Source organism: Papio anubis, chromosome 14 (genome assembly GCF_008728515.1).
Source record: "Papio anubis isolate 15944 chromosome 14, Panubis1.0, whole genome shotgun sequence".
Classification (NCBI taxonomy): domain Eukaryota; kingdom Metazoa; phylum Chordata; class Mammalia; order Primates; family Cercopithecidae; genus Papio; species Papio anubis.
In genome coordinates, this window is record NC_044989.1 from 23,868,519 (window position 1) to 23,887,341 (window position 18,823).

An 18,823-nucleotide genomic window follows, 5' to 3' on the forward strand; every position below is an offset into this window, starting at 1 on the left:
GAGGGTCCCGTAAGGTCAGCTCAGGGTCCGCCAGGAAGGCCCTTAAGATAGAGGCGACACCTCATTAGGCCCCTGATGCTACCTCCAGACGTGTGATACTCACCGTTTTATACATTTTGAATTGAGCATTGGACTTCGAGCTGAAAAGTTTCTCAGAGCCAGAGGAAACAGCAAACTGCTTGACCATGTAGGTAAGAAGCAGGAAGTCATTGAAGAGGAATCCGTGCAGTTCCTTGTTGCTCTTGGTCTTGTATAATTTCCCACTGTGCAAGAGCTTCCGGGGCCCCAGGCAGTTGGTGAGAGAGTTGAAAATAAGTTGCTTAAAGAGAAAGAAAATTTCACTTTTTAAATCCCGGCACAAACCATCCAGTGCCCCTGAGGCCAGTGCCCTGTGCCTGAGGATACTGTAGTGGAGTTTTCTAGGTGGGAGTGTGGCTAGAATCATGCACCTTGCATGAAAGATCCTTAAATACATTACTCTTCAGAGTTCAAACTGGCCCAGTGAAAATCATTACTTCCCGCCACAGAACACTGATTCTACCAGCTGAATTCAAATAACTCAAAACAAAAAATCCCAGTCTTCTCTCCTTAGGAGAAAGGAGGATGCCCTTCAGGCCTGCAATCCCAGCACTGTGGGAGACCGAGGCGGGAGGATCCATTGAGGTCAGGAGTTCAAGACTAGCCTGGGCAACATGGTGAAACCGCAGCTCAACTAAAAATACAAAAATTATCTGGGCGTCGTGGCAGATGCCTGTAGTCCCAGCTACTCGGGAGATGGAGGCTGGAGAATCGCTCCAACCCAAGGAAGCGGAGCTTGCAGTGAGCCGAGATGATCTCGCCACTGCACTCCAGCCTGGGCGACAGAATGAGACTCCGTCTCAAAAGAAAAAAAGAAAAAAGAAAGCCTTTGCAGGGGCAGGGTGGTGAGTCCACGCAGGCTGCCTGAGGTGGAGACTGTCCATGCGAGGGAAGGCTCGGAGCTGGTTCCCCACCCACAGCCTCCCTGGAGACGCATGGCTTAACCGCAGAGGCCTGACCTCCGCGAGGCCTTCGCACTGCACGTGCGCCTGGATCCACTCCAGTCGGTCCGAGTTTTCCTTCTCCCGAACTCCCTCATTCACTTGAGAGCACAGCTCCTCTGCGCGCTCGAGGGCCAGCTTTAGGGAGGAATGGTCCGCGTGGCTCTCCGGGGTGTTCTCCAGAATCTGGAAGAGAGTGGGCAGCGTCACGTGGGAGGAGCTGCGTCTCTCACCCGCCCCCCGGGACCCTCGCTGGATCGCTCTGCTCCGCCAACCCCCAGTCACGGGCTGCTTCCATGCCCTGAAGTGTGGCGGGGAACAAGATGATGCTTTCCGCCCTTGAGAAACTCGTACTCCCACACGTTCTTGGGGACACAGGGACAGGTAACGCTGCTGCGACAAGGTGACAGTGCTAAACGGATCAAGGCTCTGAACTGTGTGGGTCTCTGGTTGCTCTCTGACTGGCTCCTGGTGATAGACGGGAGCCTCCCTACTCCTCCCGAAATTTAATGTAAGGGCGAGCCCTCCAGAGTAAACTGGCTGCAGCTGTGGTAAGCGTGAACTTGCTGAATAACAGTGGTTCATAACAATCTGGGGGTCACTGATCCTTTTGAAAATACCTGATGAAAGCAATGACTCCCCTGCCACAGGAAAAATACAATAAAATCACATTGTCGGCATGTGGAAGAAATGCATTCTGTTCATTCTGAAGCGATTTCAAACGAGGCATGCTGCAACTGTGAATGGGTAGAGGCCAGAACACAAACGTGTGTGGTCCCTCCAGAAATTACGGGCCATCACCAGACGCCCCCTGTCTGGACTCTCTCACTCTAGTCGGATGAGTCCACAGTCCTTCGTTTACAATTCTAAAATGCAGAAAAGCCTGAGAGCCTAAAGTTTTTACTCAGTATCTATTTGGTGGCAAAATCTGACCTAAACAGAAGAGAGATATTTACTTATTCTACTTACAGTGATTGTTCTTATGTTTCACTGTAGGAATATTAGTGTGTCTGGTTGTAAGTGCTGCCCTAAGGCTCAGTTGAGGAGTCATATATTATATGGTATTTGAACTACATTCCGAATTCTGAACACATCTGGCCCCAAGTATTGCAATGAAGGGGCTGTGAACCTGCATTATGGTTCAGTTTAGTACAGGCATCTATCACATGAGGTCTATGTTGAGGTCACACAGCTAACAGACCAAAAGTCAAGGAATCATCAATAGAAGTAACAGGCTTATCATATGCCTGCTGTTTTTCTTTGTAAGTTACAGTAATCAATGGTTAATTGTGGCATAATCTCTTGTAAAGTCTGCCTTTTCCTTAGAAGGCTTATGGGCTCAAGAGGGCCATACTGCTTATCGAAAAGAAAGCCAGAAGGAATTTTAGAAGGAATGTCAAAGCCGAATACAGCAACGGACACAAATGAACTCTGTTTAGGACGTGCCGAGTGGAGCCTCCTGGGACATCTAGGAAAGGTGTTCAGGGGTGGATGGAAGCAGATCTCAGAGGAAAGACTGGAGTCTAAGGTTGCTCTGGTCTCTCTCTGGGTTCCAGATGGGCTCCAAAACTGGAGACCTGGAGGGGCCTTTCCCTGCCTGGACAAGTACACTTACGACTTTGAGATGCTGGGGAGTTTCTTGAAAGGTGGATGACAGGTTACCCAAGTGACACTGGATTCCTCTCTGATTTGCCCACTTCAAGGATTTGGCGTGTTTCTGTGCACACGCGCGTGCACACACACACACACACACACACACACGTCTGGTCCCCGGGACAGTGGGATCGCTTTTGCGGCGTCGCACTGTGCAGGGTGAGGTGGCACGGTCAGAGGCTCCCTGAGGATCCGGCCTCTGTGGACCTCAGCGCGTCCTGTTCCTAACTCAGACCCCCCCGCCCGGCCTGCACACTCACACTTCTGATGAGCAGTGGGTAGCGGGTGATCCTCTGCATGGGTTTCAGCAGGAAGCTGGAGAGGGGCATTCCTTTACACCGCGGGTCAGATGCCAGCTTCTGCAAAACAACAGCGAGGCTCGTGAGGAAATCACAGCTCCGACCACAGGAAGCATCGGTCTTTGATCGCCTTTTAGATTTCACATTTCTTTTATTTATTTATGTTTCTCCTTGTCTTACTGTTTTTTTTTTTTTTTTTTTTTTTTTGAGACGGAGTCTTGCTCAGTCGCCCAGGCTGGAGTGCAGTGGTGCGATCTCAGCTCACTGCAAGCTCCACCTCCCAGGTTCTCGCCATTCTCCTGCCTCAGCCTCCTGAGTAGCTGGGACTACAGGCGCCCGCCACCACGCCCGGCTAGTTTTTTGTATTTTTAGTAGAGACGGGGTTTCACCGTGTTATCCGGGATGGTCTCGATCTCCTGACCTCGTGATCCGCCCGTCTCGGCCTCCCAAAGTGTGTCTTACTGTTTTATAATTTTTTTTTTTAGGTGCATGTTTTATTTTAAAACGTGTATATATTCACAACATAGAACTGTAATTTTGCTACACTGATACTTTGCACTGTAGTAAGGTGAGGGCCTTCAACTTTCTTTTAATAACTCAGGATCTAAAATGATACCTATTGGGTTCACAGTAGGAATATCTCACCTCACGTGCCAAGCCCAGCAGATGCTCCTCAGCTTTCTCACGAATGTGAGAGCCTCTGCTGGGACTGTCCCCGCCCTGTCTTCTCGGGGCTGATTCACACTCGACCCTCAAGACTCAAGTCCTGCTTCCCCTTGTCCAGGCTCTCCCCCGGGACACCTTCCCTCCTTTCCAGGACCCTCCCTGGCCACACCACATGTGCACCAGGTGATACAGGGAGAGGCATCGTGTTTCAGTGTCTCTATTCCACACCCGACTGAACGCCAGGCCCAGGGCCCACATCTTACTTGCCTCTACCCCTGGCACTGGTACACTGCCTAGAGAGCAGCTGCTGCTCTAGGGTGGCAGTTTTTAATGACGGCAAAGCACATTCACTGTAGCCTACCTGATCATTTCCCCACTACTGGATATTCAAACTGCCCCCTTTTGTTTTGGCCATATCTGTATATGTTGCTGTCACAAGCATCTTCGTGCTTCTTATTTTCATATTTTTCTGAGTCTTTTTAAAAGTAACATTTTAGAACACAGCTTATTGCTAGATTTTGCTTTTTAAGGTAAGCTATAGCAGGCCTTTCATTATGAGGCAGTATTTTTATTTATTTTTACTATTGTTACAATTGTGATGACATTGAAATCCTATTTACATCATTATTGTTTTAAAACATGCACATATACTAACAATTTTCAGTTTATCTCATTATTCTGATGAATGTTTAAGTCTATGATCGTGGTTTCCATGTTTCTTTCAGTTCATTTCGAGGCAACTCCCCGCCTCCTACCCTTATCGCAAATTGAAGGGCTCTGTCCTCAGTGCCTTATATTGAATCATTTTTGCATCCCTGAGATCATAAGGAAAAATACGATAATCATTTATTGAATGCTAATAATAATGTGTTGGTCTCTGAGTTAAAGTCCTTTAAAAGTATTGTATGATAATCTCCTTTTATAGATGAGGGGACTGAAGGCTCCTACATGTTAAATAACCTGCCTCTGGTCACACAATTAGAGCCTGTCTTGTTCTAAGCATGGTATGCTATAGCCTCCTGGGATAATCCTATTTGGTTATGATAGACTCTTCTTTTCGTGTAATGCTTAATTTTATGAACTGTTACTTTAAGAGTTTAACAGCTGTATTTGTAAAAGGTAGTGGGTTTTAACTTAAACAGGCCTGGAATCATGGCTACTTTTGCTTATAGAACGAACCACGTGACCTCTCTACCTTTCTCTGTGATCTGTAACAGTTTGTATAATATAGAATAATCTATTCTTTTAGAGTTGGAAAGAATTCACTGTTAAATCCATCAAGTGAACCCAGCTCCTTTTTGGGATAAGTTTCTCAATTTTCTCCTTGGTTAACAGTATCTTAATAGTAAGATTTTCTATTTTTAAAAGATGTTCTATTCTTATTGAGCCAGTTTTCAAGTTTTAATAGAAAATTACACATTTTGTTTATGTTTTCACATTTGTTAGCATGTCTTTTGGAATTGCATGCGCTTTAATTTAAGAGATCTCCTTACATACATTCTGACTGTTACTTGTGTTTTTTCCTTTTTCTGTTAGATTCATCAGTTATATTTTATTACTTCTCTTCAACATACCAGTTCTTGGATATATTGATATAATTTGTGCTTTTTATCTTTATTATTGCCTCCATTTTCCTTTTGGAATTTCTATTTTCTGCCTAAACATCTTTATAGTTTCTTCTTCTTTTCTATTCTTTTCTGACAATGAAAATGTTTAAATTATGTACTCTCTCCCTTAAGTACTGATATGGCTGTTTAACAGATCCCAATATGCAGTATTTCATGAACAAAAAAACCCAACAGGAAATATGAAAAAAAGCCAGAAAACAGATTTTACTTTCTATTTCCTTACCATTTTAACAGCTATAATAATAGTTTCTACTACTGAACAACATTAATGCAAATGACTTCTCAAAATGTGACTTTCTATTGTGATAACTTATATGAAGGATTTTGTTGACTCATTACATTATACGCAGTGTTTTCTCTCTGAGTACAGCTGTAGCTTTATTTCTCATGTTTAACTTGTGACGTGGCATCATGGAACTGATCCCTTCTTCTTCTGCTCATCAGTTTCTGGAAGCTTTGATGACGTCTGTGCACACTTCTGGTATATGTACAGGATCACAGATACGCATTTTATATATTATCCTAATTCCTGTTTCCTACTCTCATTTCCTTTTGTCCCAGTTTATTCATCTAGTTATTTTAAATTTTATCTTGTTGCATTTTATACATTTGAGTAAGCTATTTTAGGGCCGGGTACGGTGGCTTACACCTGTAATCCCAGCACTTTGGGAGGCCAAGGTGGGCAGATCACCTGAGGTCAGGAGTTCGAAATCAACCTGGCCAACGTGGTGAAAACCCGTCTCTACTAAAAATACAAAAAGTAGCCAGGCATAGTGGCACATGCCTATAATCCCAGCTACTCTGAAGGCTGAGGTAGGAGAATCTCTTGAACCTGGGAGGCAGAGGTTGCAGTGAGCCGAGATCACACCACTGCACTCCAGCCTGGGCAACAGAGCGAGATTCTGTTTCAAAAAAAAAAAAAGAAAAAAAGTCAGCTATTTTATACTCTTTCTGGAATAAGACAGGTATTAAATGAATGCAATTTACAAAATTAAGAAAGTGACATTCTGGGTGTTTCTTGGGAGTCTAAAGTAGCTGATAAGTAAGTATGCTTAAAAAAAACACTCTGTTTTTTTTTTTTTGTTTTTTTTTTTGTTTTGTTTTTGTTTTTGTTTTTTTTTTGAGACGGAGTCTCGCTCTGTCACCCAGGCTGGAGTGCAGTGGCCGGATCTCTGCTCACTGCAAGCTCCGCCTCCCGGGTTTACGCCATTCTCCTGCCTCAGCCTCCCGAGTAGCTGGGACTACAGGCGCCCGCCACCTCGCCCGGCTAGTTTTTTGTACTTTTTAGTAGAGACGGGGTTTCACCGTGTTAGCCAGGATGGTCTCGATCTCCTGACCTTGTGATCCGCCCGTCTCGGCCTCCCAAAGTGCTAGGATTACAGGCTTGAGCCACCGCACCCGGCAAAAAAAAACACTCTGTTATTAGATGGGGAATAAGTTATGGTCCCAGTGCCAGGAAGAAATCAGGTCTACAAAAAGGCGACACAAAACAGTGGGAACATTATCTGCCGTCCTGGTGTTTCCTTTGATGGGGATGCCCTTCTCCACTGCCGGGATTCCCTGCTGGGCTGTTGTGTGCTGTTGCCCCCAGCCTCAGAAGGAGCCTGCCATGCAAGGCCCAGAGTGGAATTACCTTTAAAAATTCTTTGAAGTCTGTGTCTTCATCTGTCTTCTGCTGTAGCAGAGCTGCTCCATTAAGCTGGCAGCTGCAGAACCTGATGTAGGCCTGCATGTGGGACAGCTCAGCCGCCAGGATGTCCCCAACCATCTGCACCGGCATCTTCTCGCCCCCGGTCTTCTTCCGCACCCGCAAAGCCCTGCAAAGAACACACCCTCATTCTGTGTTTCTAAGTGAATGTCTCAGCTAATTGAAGGATGAATCCCATGGCAGATGGCAGAGCAATGGTAAGGATAACCAGTGAGTTACCTGAGACCCTCTGGCACTGGGAAGGAAAAGTCGAGAGGAAGAGGAGATAGCCTGGGCCAAAAGCTCTGCTGGTCAAGCCAACCTGGGTGTGATGTTAGCAGAGAAAAAAAAAGTAAATAAAGTCCATACACTTGGGTGGGCCGGGCACTGTGGCTCACGCCTCTAATCCCAGCATTTTGGGAGGCCAAGGCAAGAGGATTGCTTGAGCCCAGGAATTCGGGACCAGCTTGGGAAAACATAGTGAGACCCTGTCTCTACAAAAAATGAAAAATTAGCTGGGCATGATGGTGCACACCTATAGTTACAGCTATTCCAGAGGCTAAGGTAGGAGAATCGATTGAGCCCAGGAGTTCAAGAGTATTGAGCTATGATCACGCCACTGCACTGCAGTCTGGGTGACAGAGTGAGAGCTTGCCTCTAAAAATAATAAAAATAAAAATAAATTTTAAAAATGTACACCTGGGTGGCTGGGCGTGGTGGCTCACGCCTGTAATCCCAGCACTTTGGGAGGCCGAGGCGGGTGGATCACGAGGTCAGGAGATCGAGACCATCCTGGCTGACACGGTGAAACCCTCTCTACTAAAAATACAAAAAATTAGCCCGGTGTGGCGGTGGGCGCCTATGGTCCCAGCTACTCAGGAGGCTGAGGCAGGAGAATGGCGTGAACCTGGGAGGTGGAGGTTGCAGTGAGCTGAGATCGCGCCACTGCACTCCAGCCTGGGTGACAGAGCGAGACCCCATCTCAAAAAAAAAAAAAAAATACACTTGGGTGTTTCAAGGCCTTTAGAATTGTTTTGGTTTCACCTTAGCTTCTTGGCAAAGTTTCTTTTGAAAGATTCTAACTTGTTCTCAGTTGAACGAAGAAGGAAATTTTCAGTCTGTAAGAGAAAAAAGGGAGCAGGAGCCACAGGGGCCGGGTGTGGAGGCGGAGGGGCACTATCTCCGAGGGAAGCTGGGACTGCTCATCCTCCCTTGGGGGCCTGTCCTCACAGCCACGAAGGATGGACAGTCACCCCAACAACAGAACCTACATGAGGATGGAGACTTAGGAGAGCACCAAACTAGGCAGTTTTACCTGCACTGCGAGCTGCAGCTCTCCTCTGACTCTTCTGCCCTGCCAGGGTCAAGGATACCTTATATCTTGGAATCATAGATTGATATGTTGTGTAATGATTTAATCTTTTCTTTACCAAAATATTTTGTTATATTTCTTTACTTTCTTCAGTACTTATGTATCTTATAGTCACAGGACATTTCATCAAATGATAATAAAATAACAAGCCTGAGGGAGCGGCTGAAGTTCCTTTGCTAAGAAGCCCCTGCAGAGGGTTTTGTGTGAGTCTCAGTCTGGGGCCTCTGGGGTCAGCGGCAATGACAGGTGATGCTCAGCACTCACTTCAGCAGCTTCGTGTTGGACATGATGAGCTCTTTCCAGTTAACAAAAATCAGGGCCATCTCCCCTTCAGTGAGAAAGCCTGACTCTGCCATGCGTTTCTGAAAAACCTAAAGTCAAAACATAGAAAAACTAGTTAGCTTAAGTGTGGATACACAGCCTACGTGTGGTCTAAATCAAACAATGTCTTCATAAACTGAAACTAACCAGATCAAACAATGTCTTCATAAACTGAAGCTAATCATCCAAGTAAGCATACTTATGACACATTTTATATTGCATAATGTTCTTTCTTTTTGCTAGCGTAGCTCCTATCAAGGCTGATTCCAAGGACTGAATCTAGTAATCTCCTGGTTAAGAGGAGATTGTCAGATTTCTCTCTTAGGGATGTTATGAAGGTTAACTAGAGCCAAGGGCATAAACACCTCTGCACTGTATGAGCTTGCAGAATTGAGAAAGCAGGCCATTGTTAGGCGGAGCATCTCAGAGTTCTAGACAACAATTTATGAGACATTCAACGGGAGAACCAGAGTAACAACTTATGCCACCCCTAAGAGAACTCTAAGCAGATGTGAGTTTCAGAAGTTGGCTCCTGAGGAAGAAGTAATAATACTCTACATCTGTATTACATGACACTTGAGGATTTACAAAGCACTGATATGTACAAATATGCAGATGCTTATGTGTATGTACACGCATGCGTGTGTGTTTGCAGGGTTCTCAATTAGCTTCACGGGTGATGGAGGTGAAACTGAGTCAGGTATTGTTATTCCCGGTTGACCCATGAAGAAGTAAAGGCTCAGAATGAGACTTGCTCAAGGTCACAAAGACTGAGGACTCCAATTCAACTCTTTTTGATTCTAAATCTAAGTTTCTACTGCATAACTGAGATTCCTAGGGAATGAATGACTTTAAACACCTTAAGGAAATAGAGAAGTTATCTGAGACACTCTTCTCCTATGTCATCTTTCCAAAATGCCCATGACATGCTGCTCTCTACTAGAATCACTCAAAGCTCTCCACTGTCCGTGTGATAAGACGCAGACTCCTCCTGGAGGTTCCAGGGCCTATGAGACCTGCCCCCTGCCGACCTCACCAGCCTGGCCCTCAGCTACTTCACACTCCAGTCACCCTGGATGGCCTGTAGGCCCCTGAATCCCTCCATACATGCCGTCCCACTTCTGTTTCCTCCTCCTGGAGTAGCAAACTTGTCCTTGTCCAAAGCATAACTGGGAATTCCTTCCTGGCTGGGGTGGTCACTACCCCCTGGTTTCAGCCTTGCTGGCCCCACTGTACCTCTCTCCATCTGCCAGGACTCTGACCTCCTGGGGGACAAGAACTTGCTTTCATCTCTGTTCTCTGGCATGGCCCTTTGCACATCGTGGTTTGTAATTCATGTTTACTGAGTTGAGTTGAACATGGATTCACAGAATTCAAGTAAAAGTGCTGGGCACTCTCTAAAGAGAGTTTTACAGTTCCAGATCACACTGGAAACACCAGGCCACTCCTGTGAGCAGCCCTGGAAAGACGGCCGGCCTGCTCGGAGGCTGCTGTGGAGGGACAGAGAAGCGTCTGGCTGTCCATCTGTTTGTTTATTCGCTGATTCGTTCATGCCCCTCTAGCCATCCATGTAGCTGCTTTGTGCCGGGCTTGGTGAGGTAAACAGATGGGAATAAGATGGTCAGGCCTCTGGGAACCTTCATGAGGATGGTCATAAGAAGGCCTCACCTGTGAACGGTGCTTTTCGCCCTGAATCCTGGACCCGGACCTGACGCTTCACTCCTCAGAGTATGGGGCAAGCACCCAGTGCCTGCTCACCTCTGGTTAGGGAGACCGCCACACCTACCTACAGTCCCTTAGGATTGGAATCTGACCAGCAGCAGGGCTGATCCTTGTAGGGGGTCAAAATGATGGGCTTTTCTTCTAGGCCATCTGTCCTGGCCAGAGAGGTGCAGACGTAAACACACCTAACTCACTGACTGCTTACGGAAAGGCTGAGCGAGGGCCAGGATAAGTTGTGGGAACACAGGATGGAGGCTGCACAGTCCCTGCTCTCAGGGAGCCACAGGCTTGCGGGGAAGACAGATATCACCAACTGAGAAGTGCCATATAGTTTGCATGGGAGGGGATATTCCATGTCTGGATATCCCAGGCATTAGGCCTGCGTTTAAGGTGGAGAGTGAATCCAGGGCAGGGCTTGCTGGGGAACAGCCGCAGAGGGACGCAGCCTCTGCTCCATTGTGCTAGGAAAGGCATGGCAGGTATACGCTGCACCCGCTGGGTATGTGGGGGTGGGGGACGCCTGTTCTTTTCAGGTGGTTTGTTAATTTAACTGGTCTTCTCACCTGAGGGTCTGTACACTGGGAACTGAAAGGCATGGGAACGAAGGTATAGTAGAAATAGAAAGTCTTATTTTGTTCACTGAAGCACAAATCATTTTAAAGTGCTACTTGAATAAGGATAGCTGTTATCAGCATAGAGGTCACTGGTGTAAATAAACAGTAGCTATGTGATATTTGGGAACTATTTTACAGTATGCTCCCATTGGGTTTTCCAAACTGATACAAACATGAGGTGAACACTTCCACTGTTTCACAGTTCCTCCAGAGATACCAGTTTACGAAAATGTCAGATGTTAAAACAGACATTAGGCAAATATCTGAGGAAGCTACGGTCTGCCGTAGGCCCTTCCCATCTACTCTATCCCCGTCCTTCCTTGATGGGGCTCCTGCCACATCCAGCGAAGCCATGCGAATGCCCTCTTGTTCTCCCGCTTCACTCTGAGTGACCTCATCTGGGGGAAAGAGCTCACTAGAGACTTTCAACCTGAAGCATTATCCGGCAGGCAGAGACGGCATTTGGAGGGTGTGAGAGCTTCCGTCCCTATCTGTGAATTCACACATCCAAAGTGCTGCCTTGCTTTGCCTCTGCGTGGAAGCAGCCCTGAGTCTGGTTCCCACCGTCTCTCGTGGGAGACAGCAGATACCCCGAGCGCTAGCCAGCAGCAGCCTCCTCACCTCGACGACGAGCTGAAGGTCAGCCATGTACCGCTCTTCGGTCTGAATCAGCTCGTGAATATAGCCCTGTCTTTTCCTCTCAATTGGCTGCATTGTGTCCAGGGTTTGCAGATCAGCACACCCTGTGGAAAAAACAGGGTAGTTTAAAATATTACTTTAGTCAACTTTGTAGAAAATAGACATTTGTCAGCAGACATGCTGGGTTTACAAATGCTGCTTTGAAAGAATGACGCAGCCTTCAAAAGAGCGCTGCTAACTTCTGCAGAGCGGCATGCGTACGCGGAGAGTTGGCATTAATGAGCCAGCACTCACAGCTCCAAAGCGGCAAATCAGCAATGTCTGTAACATTTCAATGTGCTCCTCATTTCTTTTCAGAACTGTGCAGAGCGTGTGAAGAATCTCACCATCTCCAGACAGTTTTCGAAGTTACTGCAATGATTAAATGAATCAGATGCTTCAGACCACTCCAAACTGCAGGTCATAAGCCATTACTGGGTCATTATATCATTTTGGTTTTTAAAATGCTGGTCAGGCCCAGCATTTAAAAATAAATAAACAGAAATTACCATGCATATGGCTTTCGTAAATCTTGTGAAATGTTTAGTTATATTTGCATTCGAAATGTAAAATAGATTCCCAGATCCTGGTAATTCTCGGAAGACCACTGCCTCATCTCACTAGAACAAATAACTCCTGGTACCCTGCCGCTATCCAGCCATAAATGACAGGAAAGTCACAAGCAGCCTCGCATCAGGGTGAGAGGTACTGCATTCACTTTGGATCAATTTACAGGCACATCAGAGCTGAACTAGATGTCAAACTATGAAGTGACAGAATTCCAGAGTCACTTAACAAGTGGCTGAGGGCTTGTCTATACACAGTGATGTGGTGAAATACCTCAGGATACCCTTCTTAGAAAAAAAAAGCAAAAGCAGTGGAAGTTGTCAGAATCAAAATGGAGTCACTTGTGTTAAAAATCCTGACAAAGGGCCAGGCAAGGTCATGAAGAGAGAGTTCTCATCCATGAATGCTTGATAACTAGAACTATCACAAAAGACTGCAAAACCACAACCTTGCATAAAGGCCATGGTGACCTTACACAAAAACATCCTGCAAAGGTTATCTGTCCAGCAACTGCCTGTCCAGCCACCCTTGGTGGTGCCAAGGGTGCCACCCTTGTTATTGATTCTCACGGCCAAGGATAATTATATATATATATAAAATTATGTGATCCTCTTCATTTTTCCTTTAAAAAGTTTTGTCCTCCTTTACCTCTCTGAATATGCACCTGTTGGCATGCATATTCCCACTGCAATAACTATTCTTTTTTTTTTTTTTGCAATAACTATTCTCGCTCTGCCACCCAGGCTGGAGTGCAGTGGTGCAATCTCGGCTCACTGCAACCTCCGACTTCCGGGTTCAAGTGATTCTTCTGCCTCAGCCTCCTGAGTGGCTGAGATTACAGGCACACACTACCACGCTCAGCTAATTTTTGTATTTTTAGTAAAGACGGGGTTTCACCATATTGGCCAGGCTGGTCTCGAACTCCTGACCTCGTGATCTGCCCACTTTGGCCTCCCAAAGTGCTGGGATTACAGGCATGAGCCCCAGGCCCAGTGCAACAACTATTCTAAATGAACGTCAGTTTATCTTAGAGTCTCCCTCTCTGTCTGCCATTTAGATTGACAGGAGGCAGCAAGTGCTTGTGTCAGAAAACTGGGAAAGAGACGAATGAAGTAGGGAAGACCTTCTGTAGCCCAGGCAATTAGGAAGGGCAGCAGAGAGAAGGCGCAGCCCTGCACCTGCCAGGACACCGTGCACCCAGCAGGGCGTGTTGCTCTTTCCAATTCCCTTTGCATTTGCATATATTTTGTATGGATCTGGGCTTACAGACAGTTCTAAGGAAGACAGCTTTTCTATATCCTACAGTTGTTGCCAACAGCTTTAAAGAAATTATTCCTACAGAGAACAACAACAAAATAGGACAGGTTATGTTTGGTGTTTCTAAAAAGAAATCATAGACTGGGTGTGATGCCTGTAATCCCAGCACTGTGGGAGTCTGAGGCGGGAGGATCACTCGTGCCTAGGAGTTGAAGACCAGCCTGGGCAACAAAGTGATTACCAAAAAAAAAAGCCAGGCTAGGTGGCACGTGCCTATAGTCCCAGCTACTTGGGAGGCAAAGGCTGGGAGGAGTGCTTGAGTCTGAGAGTTCAAGTTTGCAGTGAGCCGTGACTGCACCACTGTACTCCAGGCTAGATAACAGAGTGAGACCCTGTTTCAAAAAAAAAAGGAAAAGAAAGGAACAGGGAAAAGGAAGGAAAAAGTGAATGTAAGGGGAAAGGGAAGGGGAGGGGAGGGGAAGAAGGAAAGAAAGAAGGAAGGGAAGGGAAAGGAGGAAGGGAAAGAAAAGGAAAGGGGAATGGAAGAAAGAAAGAAATGAAAAAGAAAAGAAAAATAAATCATAATGCCACTGTCATGTTCAAAATTGTTAAGCTTTTAGGGGGACAGTATTTTATTATCTTCTGCCAGGGGGAACTGCAGAGAGTGACTGAGTGTTAAACACAGGCTAATCCAAACGTCTGCTTGATGAGCCTGTGGAGCAGGGAGGAGAGGCTTGGTGACCAGACTCCTGGCGAAATGGCTCTGATCCTGGTATGATCCAGTGGTGCTACTCGGTGTGGCCAGGTGACGGATGGAGGGAACTCAGGCCAGTTTCCAAGGTTGCCCCACACCAGTGTCTTACAAACTTCATGTTCTGCTTCCAAGACTTTTGCCACATCCACATTCCATCTCTATTATTATTGACTTAATATTTTTCTCTAAACGTACTCATGTTTGAAGTTAAATGTGCTCATTATGTTTCTTCTAATAATCATTAAAGCAAATATATAATCATTCAAATAAAGCAGGTCCATTTTGTGTACCACTGCGTTGAGTACCATGAGGCTACAACTATCACACTTCGGGAAACAATGATTTAGGTTAAAAACCACAAGTGCTGGCCCCTCTATCTGGAATACTACCTTGGAATAATAGGAAGAACCTCAGATACTTGTTTCTAAAGCTGGACTATACATTGCATTAGCTTTAGCAGGACAATGTGGGGACACCCTGGCATGCCATGCCTAGCTGACCCTTTTGCATTTCATCACGATGGCTCTTCAACTTTTTTTTTTTTGAGACAGTCTCACTGTGTGACCCAGGCTGGAGTGCAGTGGTGTGATCTCAGCTCACTACAACCTCCACCTCCCGGGTTCAAGCGATTCTCCTGCCTCAGTCTCCGAGTTGCTGGGACTACAGGTGCCTGCCACCACGCCCGGCTAATTTTTGTATTTTTAGTAGAGACGGGGTTTCGCCATGTTGGCCAGGCTGGTCTTGAACTACTGGCCTCAAGTGCTCTGCCCACCTCGGCCTCCTGAAGTGCTGGGATTTACAGGCATGAGCCACCGCGCCTGGCCTGCTTTTAAATTTTTACCCTCTGTTTAAGTTTCCAACCCGACTCCTACCCTCACTTTCAGACGTTCTTACCTCTGATGTCAGGGTAAAAATAAAGACACAAGGCCCCTCTTCCTCCCCTCTGTCTGTCCACTTGTCCCTGTGTCCTTCCTGAGTCAGGGAAGGGGGGGTCCTGTTTCTTTCTAAAGCTAGTCTGTAATTGGCCTCTCCTCCAGGGCCCCTCCCTTTCCTTCGTGTTTCTGTGTTCACTCTTCGCCATTCCTTCTCAGCCCTATAAACTTTGCTAAGTGTCCCTCTTACCCCACTGTTTGAAACCAACCAACAAGCACCCTTCCTCCAACCCTGCCCCCTCCTCAGCACCGCCTTTCTTTGGTCTCACTGGCAAATGTCACTGGAGGGGTTTACATCCATGGCCAACTCTCACCAGCTCCCTAACCCTGTCACATCTCCACTCGGGATTCTGGTTTCTGCCCCACCGCCCTGACACTGCTCTCGGGAAGGTAATGATGACCTCGGCATTGCCAAGTTCAGCGACCCCTGCTGAGCTTGCACCCTCCTCTGCCGGCCCACAGCACGGGTGCCTTGGATGGAAAGTCTTTTTGGAGGCTCGAGTCCGCCTCTCTCAGCCCTTGCGCCTCTCCTCTTCTTGGTGTTTCCTTCTGTCTTCTGCCTCTGCCGGCTGCCCAGCTTTCTGCTCCCCACAGTCCAGCAAATGTCAAAATAGGCTCCTGACACTTCTGTCCTGTGCAGTCGGATGAATCCAGACAATGAAGCAGACTGTGTATCTCGCTCGCAGGGCCCCAGTGCACACAAGCTTATTAGGCAGTGAGAAACTCTACAGAAAAATTTGATGAGCTCAGAGTTCCCAACACGTATTCGACCACAGAATCCTCTTTTTGAGAGAAGGGAGGGTAAAATCTTTTTTATCCTGAGAAAAGTTCTGATAAACTGAGGAATTCGGGTCTTTTGGATAGGATACACCCCTTTGCCACCCTCTATACCTGCACTGTCAACAGAGTAGCCCTTAGCAACCTGTGACCACTGCACACATGCAGGGTGGCTGCTCCAAATAGACACGCTGTCAGTGTCAAACACACACTCAATTCGGAAGACCTGTTCCAGAAAAACGGAAATGGGAAATGCTGCATTCATAATATATTGATTGCATACTCTAAAGATATTTTGGATAAATTGGATGAAGTAAAAATATGAACATTAATTTCATCTGTTTCTTTTGACTTTTTTAAGGTGGCTACTGGAAAATTTTCAGTTACATATGGGGCTGCATTTGTGACTCACACTTGATTTCTATTGAACAGCTCAAGCCAGCTACCACATATTTTGTGTTCCTTCCCTCACAAACGTTCAACGCCTTTCATTATTTGCAAAATGAAGTCCTAATTCGGTGGCAGAGGCTCCAGAGTCTCCAGAAGCCAGCCTCGGCCTACCCTTCCAGCCTCAGCTCTGACTACGCTGCCAGCCTTTCCAGCCTCAGCCCTGACTACGCTGCCCACCTTTCCTCCCCCAGCCTCATAGGCTGCACACACTTTCCACAGCTCTGTTTTTGCTCCTATTGTATCCTCTGTCCACACTTCATTCTCCACAAAGAACCATCCTTCTTTGGGGGAAATCTTCCCTGTCCCTCTGACACCCCCAGACCTGCCTCTCCTTTGCATTTCCATGGTACTGGTTTGTATCTGTATTTTAACATTACATGTCGTCTAACTGGTGCTGCTGTTAAATCTGTGTAGTTAGTGTGTCTGTGGCTCTCACTGCAGATCAGGGACTGTGTCTAACACGTTTCTGTAGTAGCAAGCTGAGCACAGCGTTTTGGCTGCCAGCAGTCAGGGAATATTTGTTAGGGGGTAGAATATTGTGTTGGTCCTAGGCCTGTTTGTGCCCAGGCCCATTTCTCTCCTTTTTCCTGTTCTGCTCTGGGCTGCAAAAAAGCCAACCCTGCAGGCTGTTTTTTCTAAGCTTCTGTTCTAGTTGGCCTCTGCCTGGGTGTGACCAATTCTCGAGAGGAACGCTGGCAGGACACTGAATATTACAGGGTGGAGTAGGAAAAATGTCCCCTCTCCAGAAGAGTGACATGATTAAAAAGTTTTCTGTCTGTTAAGTAATGAATGGAAATGCTGGGCTTGCATCTTACACAAACTTGGAGTTCAAGAATTCAGATAGATTAACACAAAAAGTGGCCGGGTGTGGTGGCTCACACCTGTAATCCGAGCACTTTGGGAGGCTGAGGTGGGCAGATCACTTGAGGTCAGGAGTTCGATTAGTGGTAAATGCACTCAGACTTCGTCTGAAAATGTGTTTATAATTTCTCTCTCATCCGTGAATTAGATTTCCAGCTGGACAGTCATTTTCTGTGTTGTGTGTTATATGAGGCCAGTCCAATTGCCGTTCATGTGGTTATTCTGGTTTTTCTTGGTGCTCACTTGAGGTCTGAGCACAAAGGAATCGATATTACTGTAGAAAAATGTTTACTGAATGTAGCTGGAAAATTACACATTTAACATTATTTTCAGCTATTTCACTTTAAAGCAAAAGAACTTCCTAATCTCCCCAGGTAGCCTCCTCTGTTATTTTACTTGACCTATTGCTAACATTTAGTAGAGATGAAACCCCGTCTCTACTAAAAATACAGAAATTAGCCAAGCATGGTGGCGTCCGCCTGTAGTCCCAGCTACTTGGGAGGCTGAACCAGAAGAATCACTTAAACCTGGGAGGCAGAGGCTGCAGTGAGCTGAGATTGTGTCACTGCACTCCAGCCTGGGCGATAGAACGAGACTCCATCTCAAAAAAGGAAAAAGAAAAAGAAAAAAGCACAAAAATTGGTTGCCCACTGGGGATACCCTTAGGGTGACTGGCCAAAGGCATGGCGCAACTGGCCTGGAGGGCTGCACTCACAACTTTGGCTCCACGAGATTCCACAGAAAAACGAAGTCTCATTAAAGATGAGCTCGAAGTATTAAAAAAAAAAAATTACAAAAAATGGGAAAAAATCCACCGTAAATTTAAAAATGAGGATTAGAACATCAAGAACATATGATAGAACAAAAATACACATGGAGATGTAAAATATATATGTTTAACATTAACTCAAGACACATAATGAAGGGTTTGAAGCCATAGGTAGTCTATTAAAATAAAGAATAAGCAGAGTTGAAAAAGAAAAAAAATGGCAAATATTGTCATGGAAATGATATATTAATAGATTAAATAGCAGATTAAACACATCTTAGGAATTAGTAAACCTAAAAACAGATCTGAAGAATTACTTAAAATGCAGCCCAGAAAGAAACAGAGATGGAAGGCTGGGCATGGTGGCTCATGCCTGTAATCTGAGTACTTTGGGAGGCTGAGGTAGGTGGATCACCTGAGGTCAGGAGTTCAAGACCAGCCTGGCCAACAGGGTGAACCGTCTCTACTAAAATACAAAAAATTAGCTGGGCATGGTGGCGGGTGCCTGTAATCCCAGCTACTCAGGAGGCTGAGGCAGGGGAATTGCTTGAACCCGGGAGGTGGAGGCTGCCATGAGCCAAGATCGTCATGCCATTGCACTCCAGCCTGGGCAACAGAGTGAGACTCTGTCTCAAAAAAAAAAAAGATGGAAAACATACAATGGAGGTTAAGAGACACAGAGGACAGAATGACAAGGCCCAACATACATCTGACAGGTAGTCTAGGAGAAGGGAATAGAAAGAATTGAGAGAGGTAATATTGAGATTATAATGGCTGAGACTTTTCTAGAATTGAAG

The 18,823-nt window shown here is 46.1% G+C and overlaps 2 protein-coding genes across 14 annotated transcripts in view; one reads left to right on the top strand and one right to left on the bottom strand.

Annotated features, from left to right (window-relative positions):
* FAM228A (family with sequence similarity 228 member A) overlaps positions 1-12,189 on the top strand; it is a 42,322-nt gene extending 30,133 nt beyond the window's left edge. The window contains exon 8 of the mRNA XM_009183784.2: positions 11,978-12,189. Coding sequence (XP_009182048.1) covers positions 11,978-12,040 — 63 coding nt within the window. The 3' untranslated portion in view covers positions 12,041-12,189. The remainder of the gene's footprint in view (positions 1-11,977) is intronic.
* Positions 1-18,823, bottom strand: part of ITSN2 (intersectin 2) — a 154,756-nt gene that overhangs the window by 6,777 nt on the left and 129,156 nt on the right. For all 13 annotated transcript variants that reach the window (XM_009183776.4, XM_031654972.1, XM_021924639.2 and 10 more), the window contains 6 exons: positions 11,603-11,724; positions 8,589-8,695; positions 6,899-7,082; positions 2,933-3,031; positions 1,038-1,205; positions 104-319 (listed from right to left, as the gene is read on the bottom strand). In XM_009183776.4, coding sequence (XP_009182040.3) covers positions 104-319; positions 1,038-1,205; positions 2,933-3,031; positions 6,899-7,082; positions 8,589-8,695; positions 11,603-11,724 — 896 coding nt within the window. The remainder of the gene's footprint in view (positions 1-103; positions 320-1,037; positions 1,206-2,932; positions 3,032-6,898; positions 7,083-8,588; positions 8,696-11,602; positions 11,725-18,823) is intronic.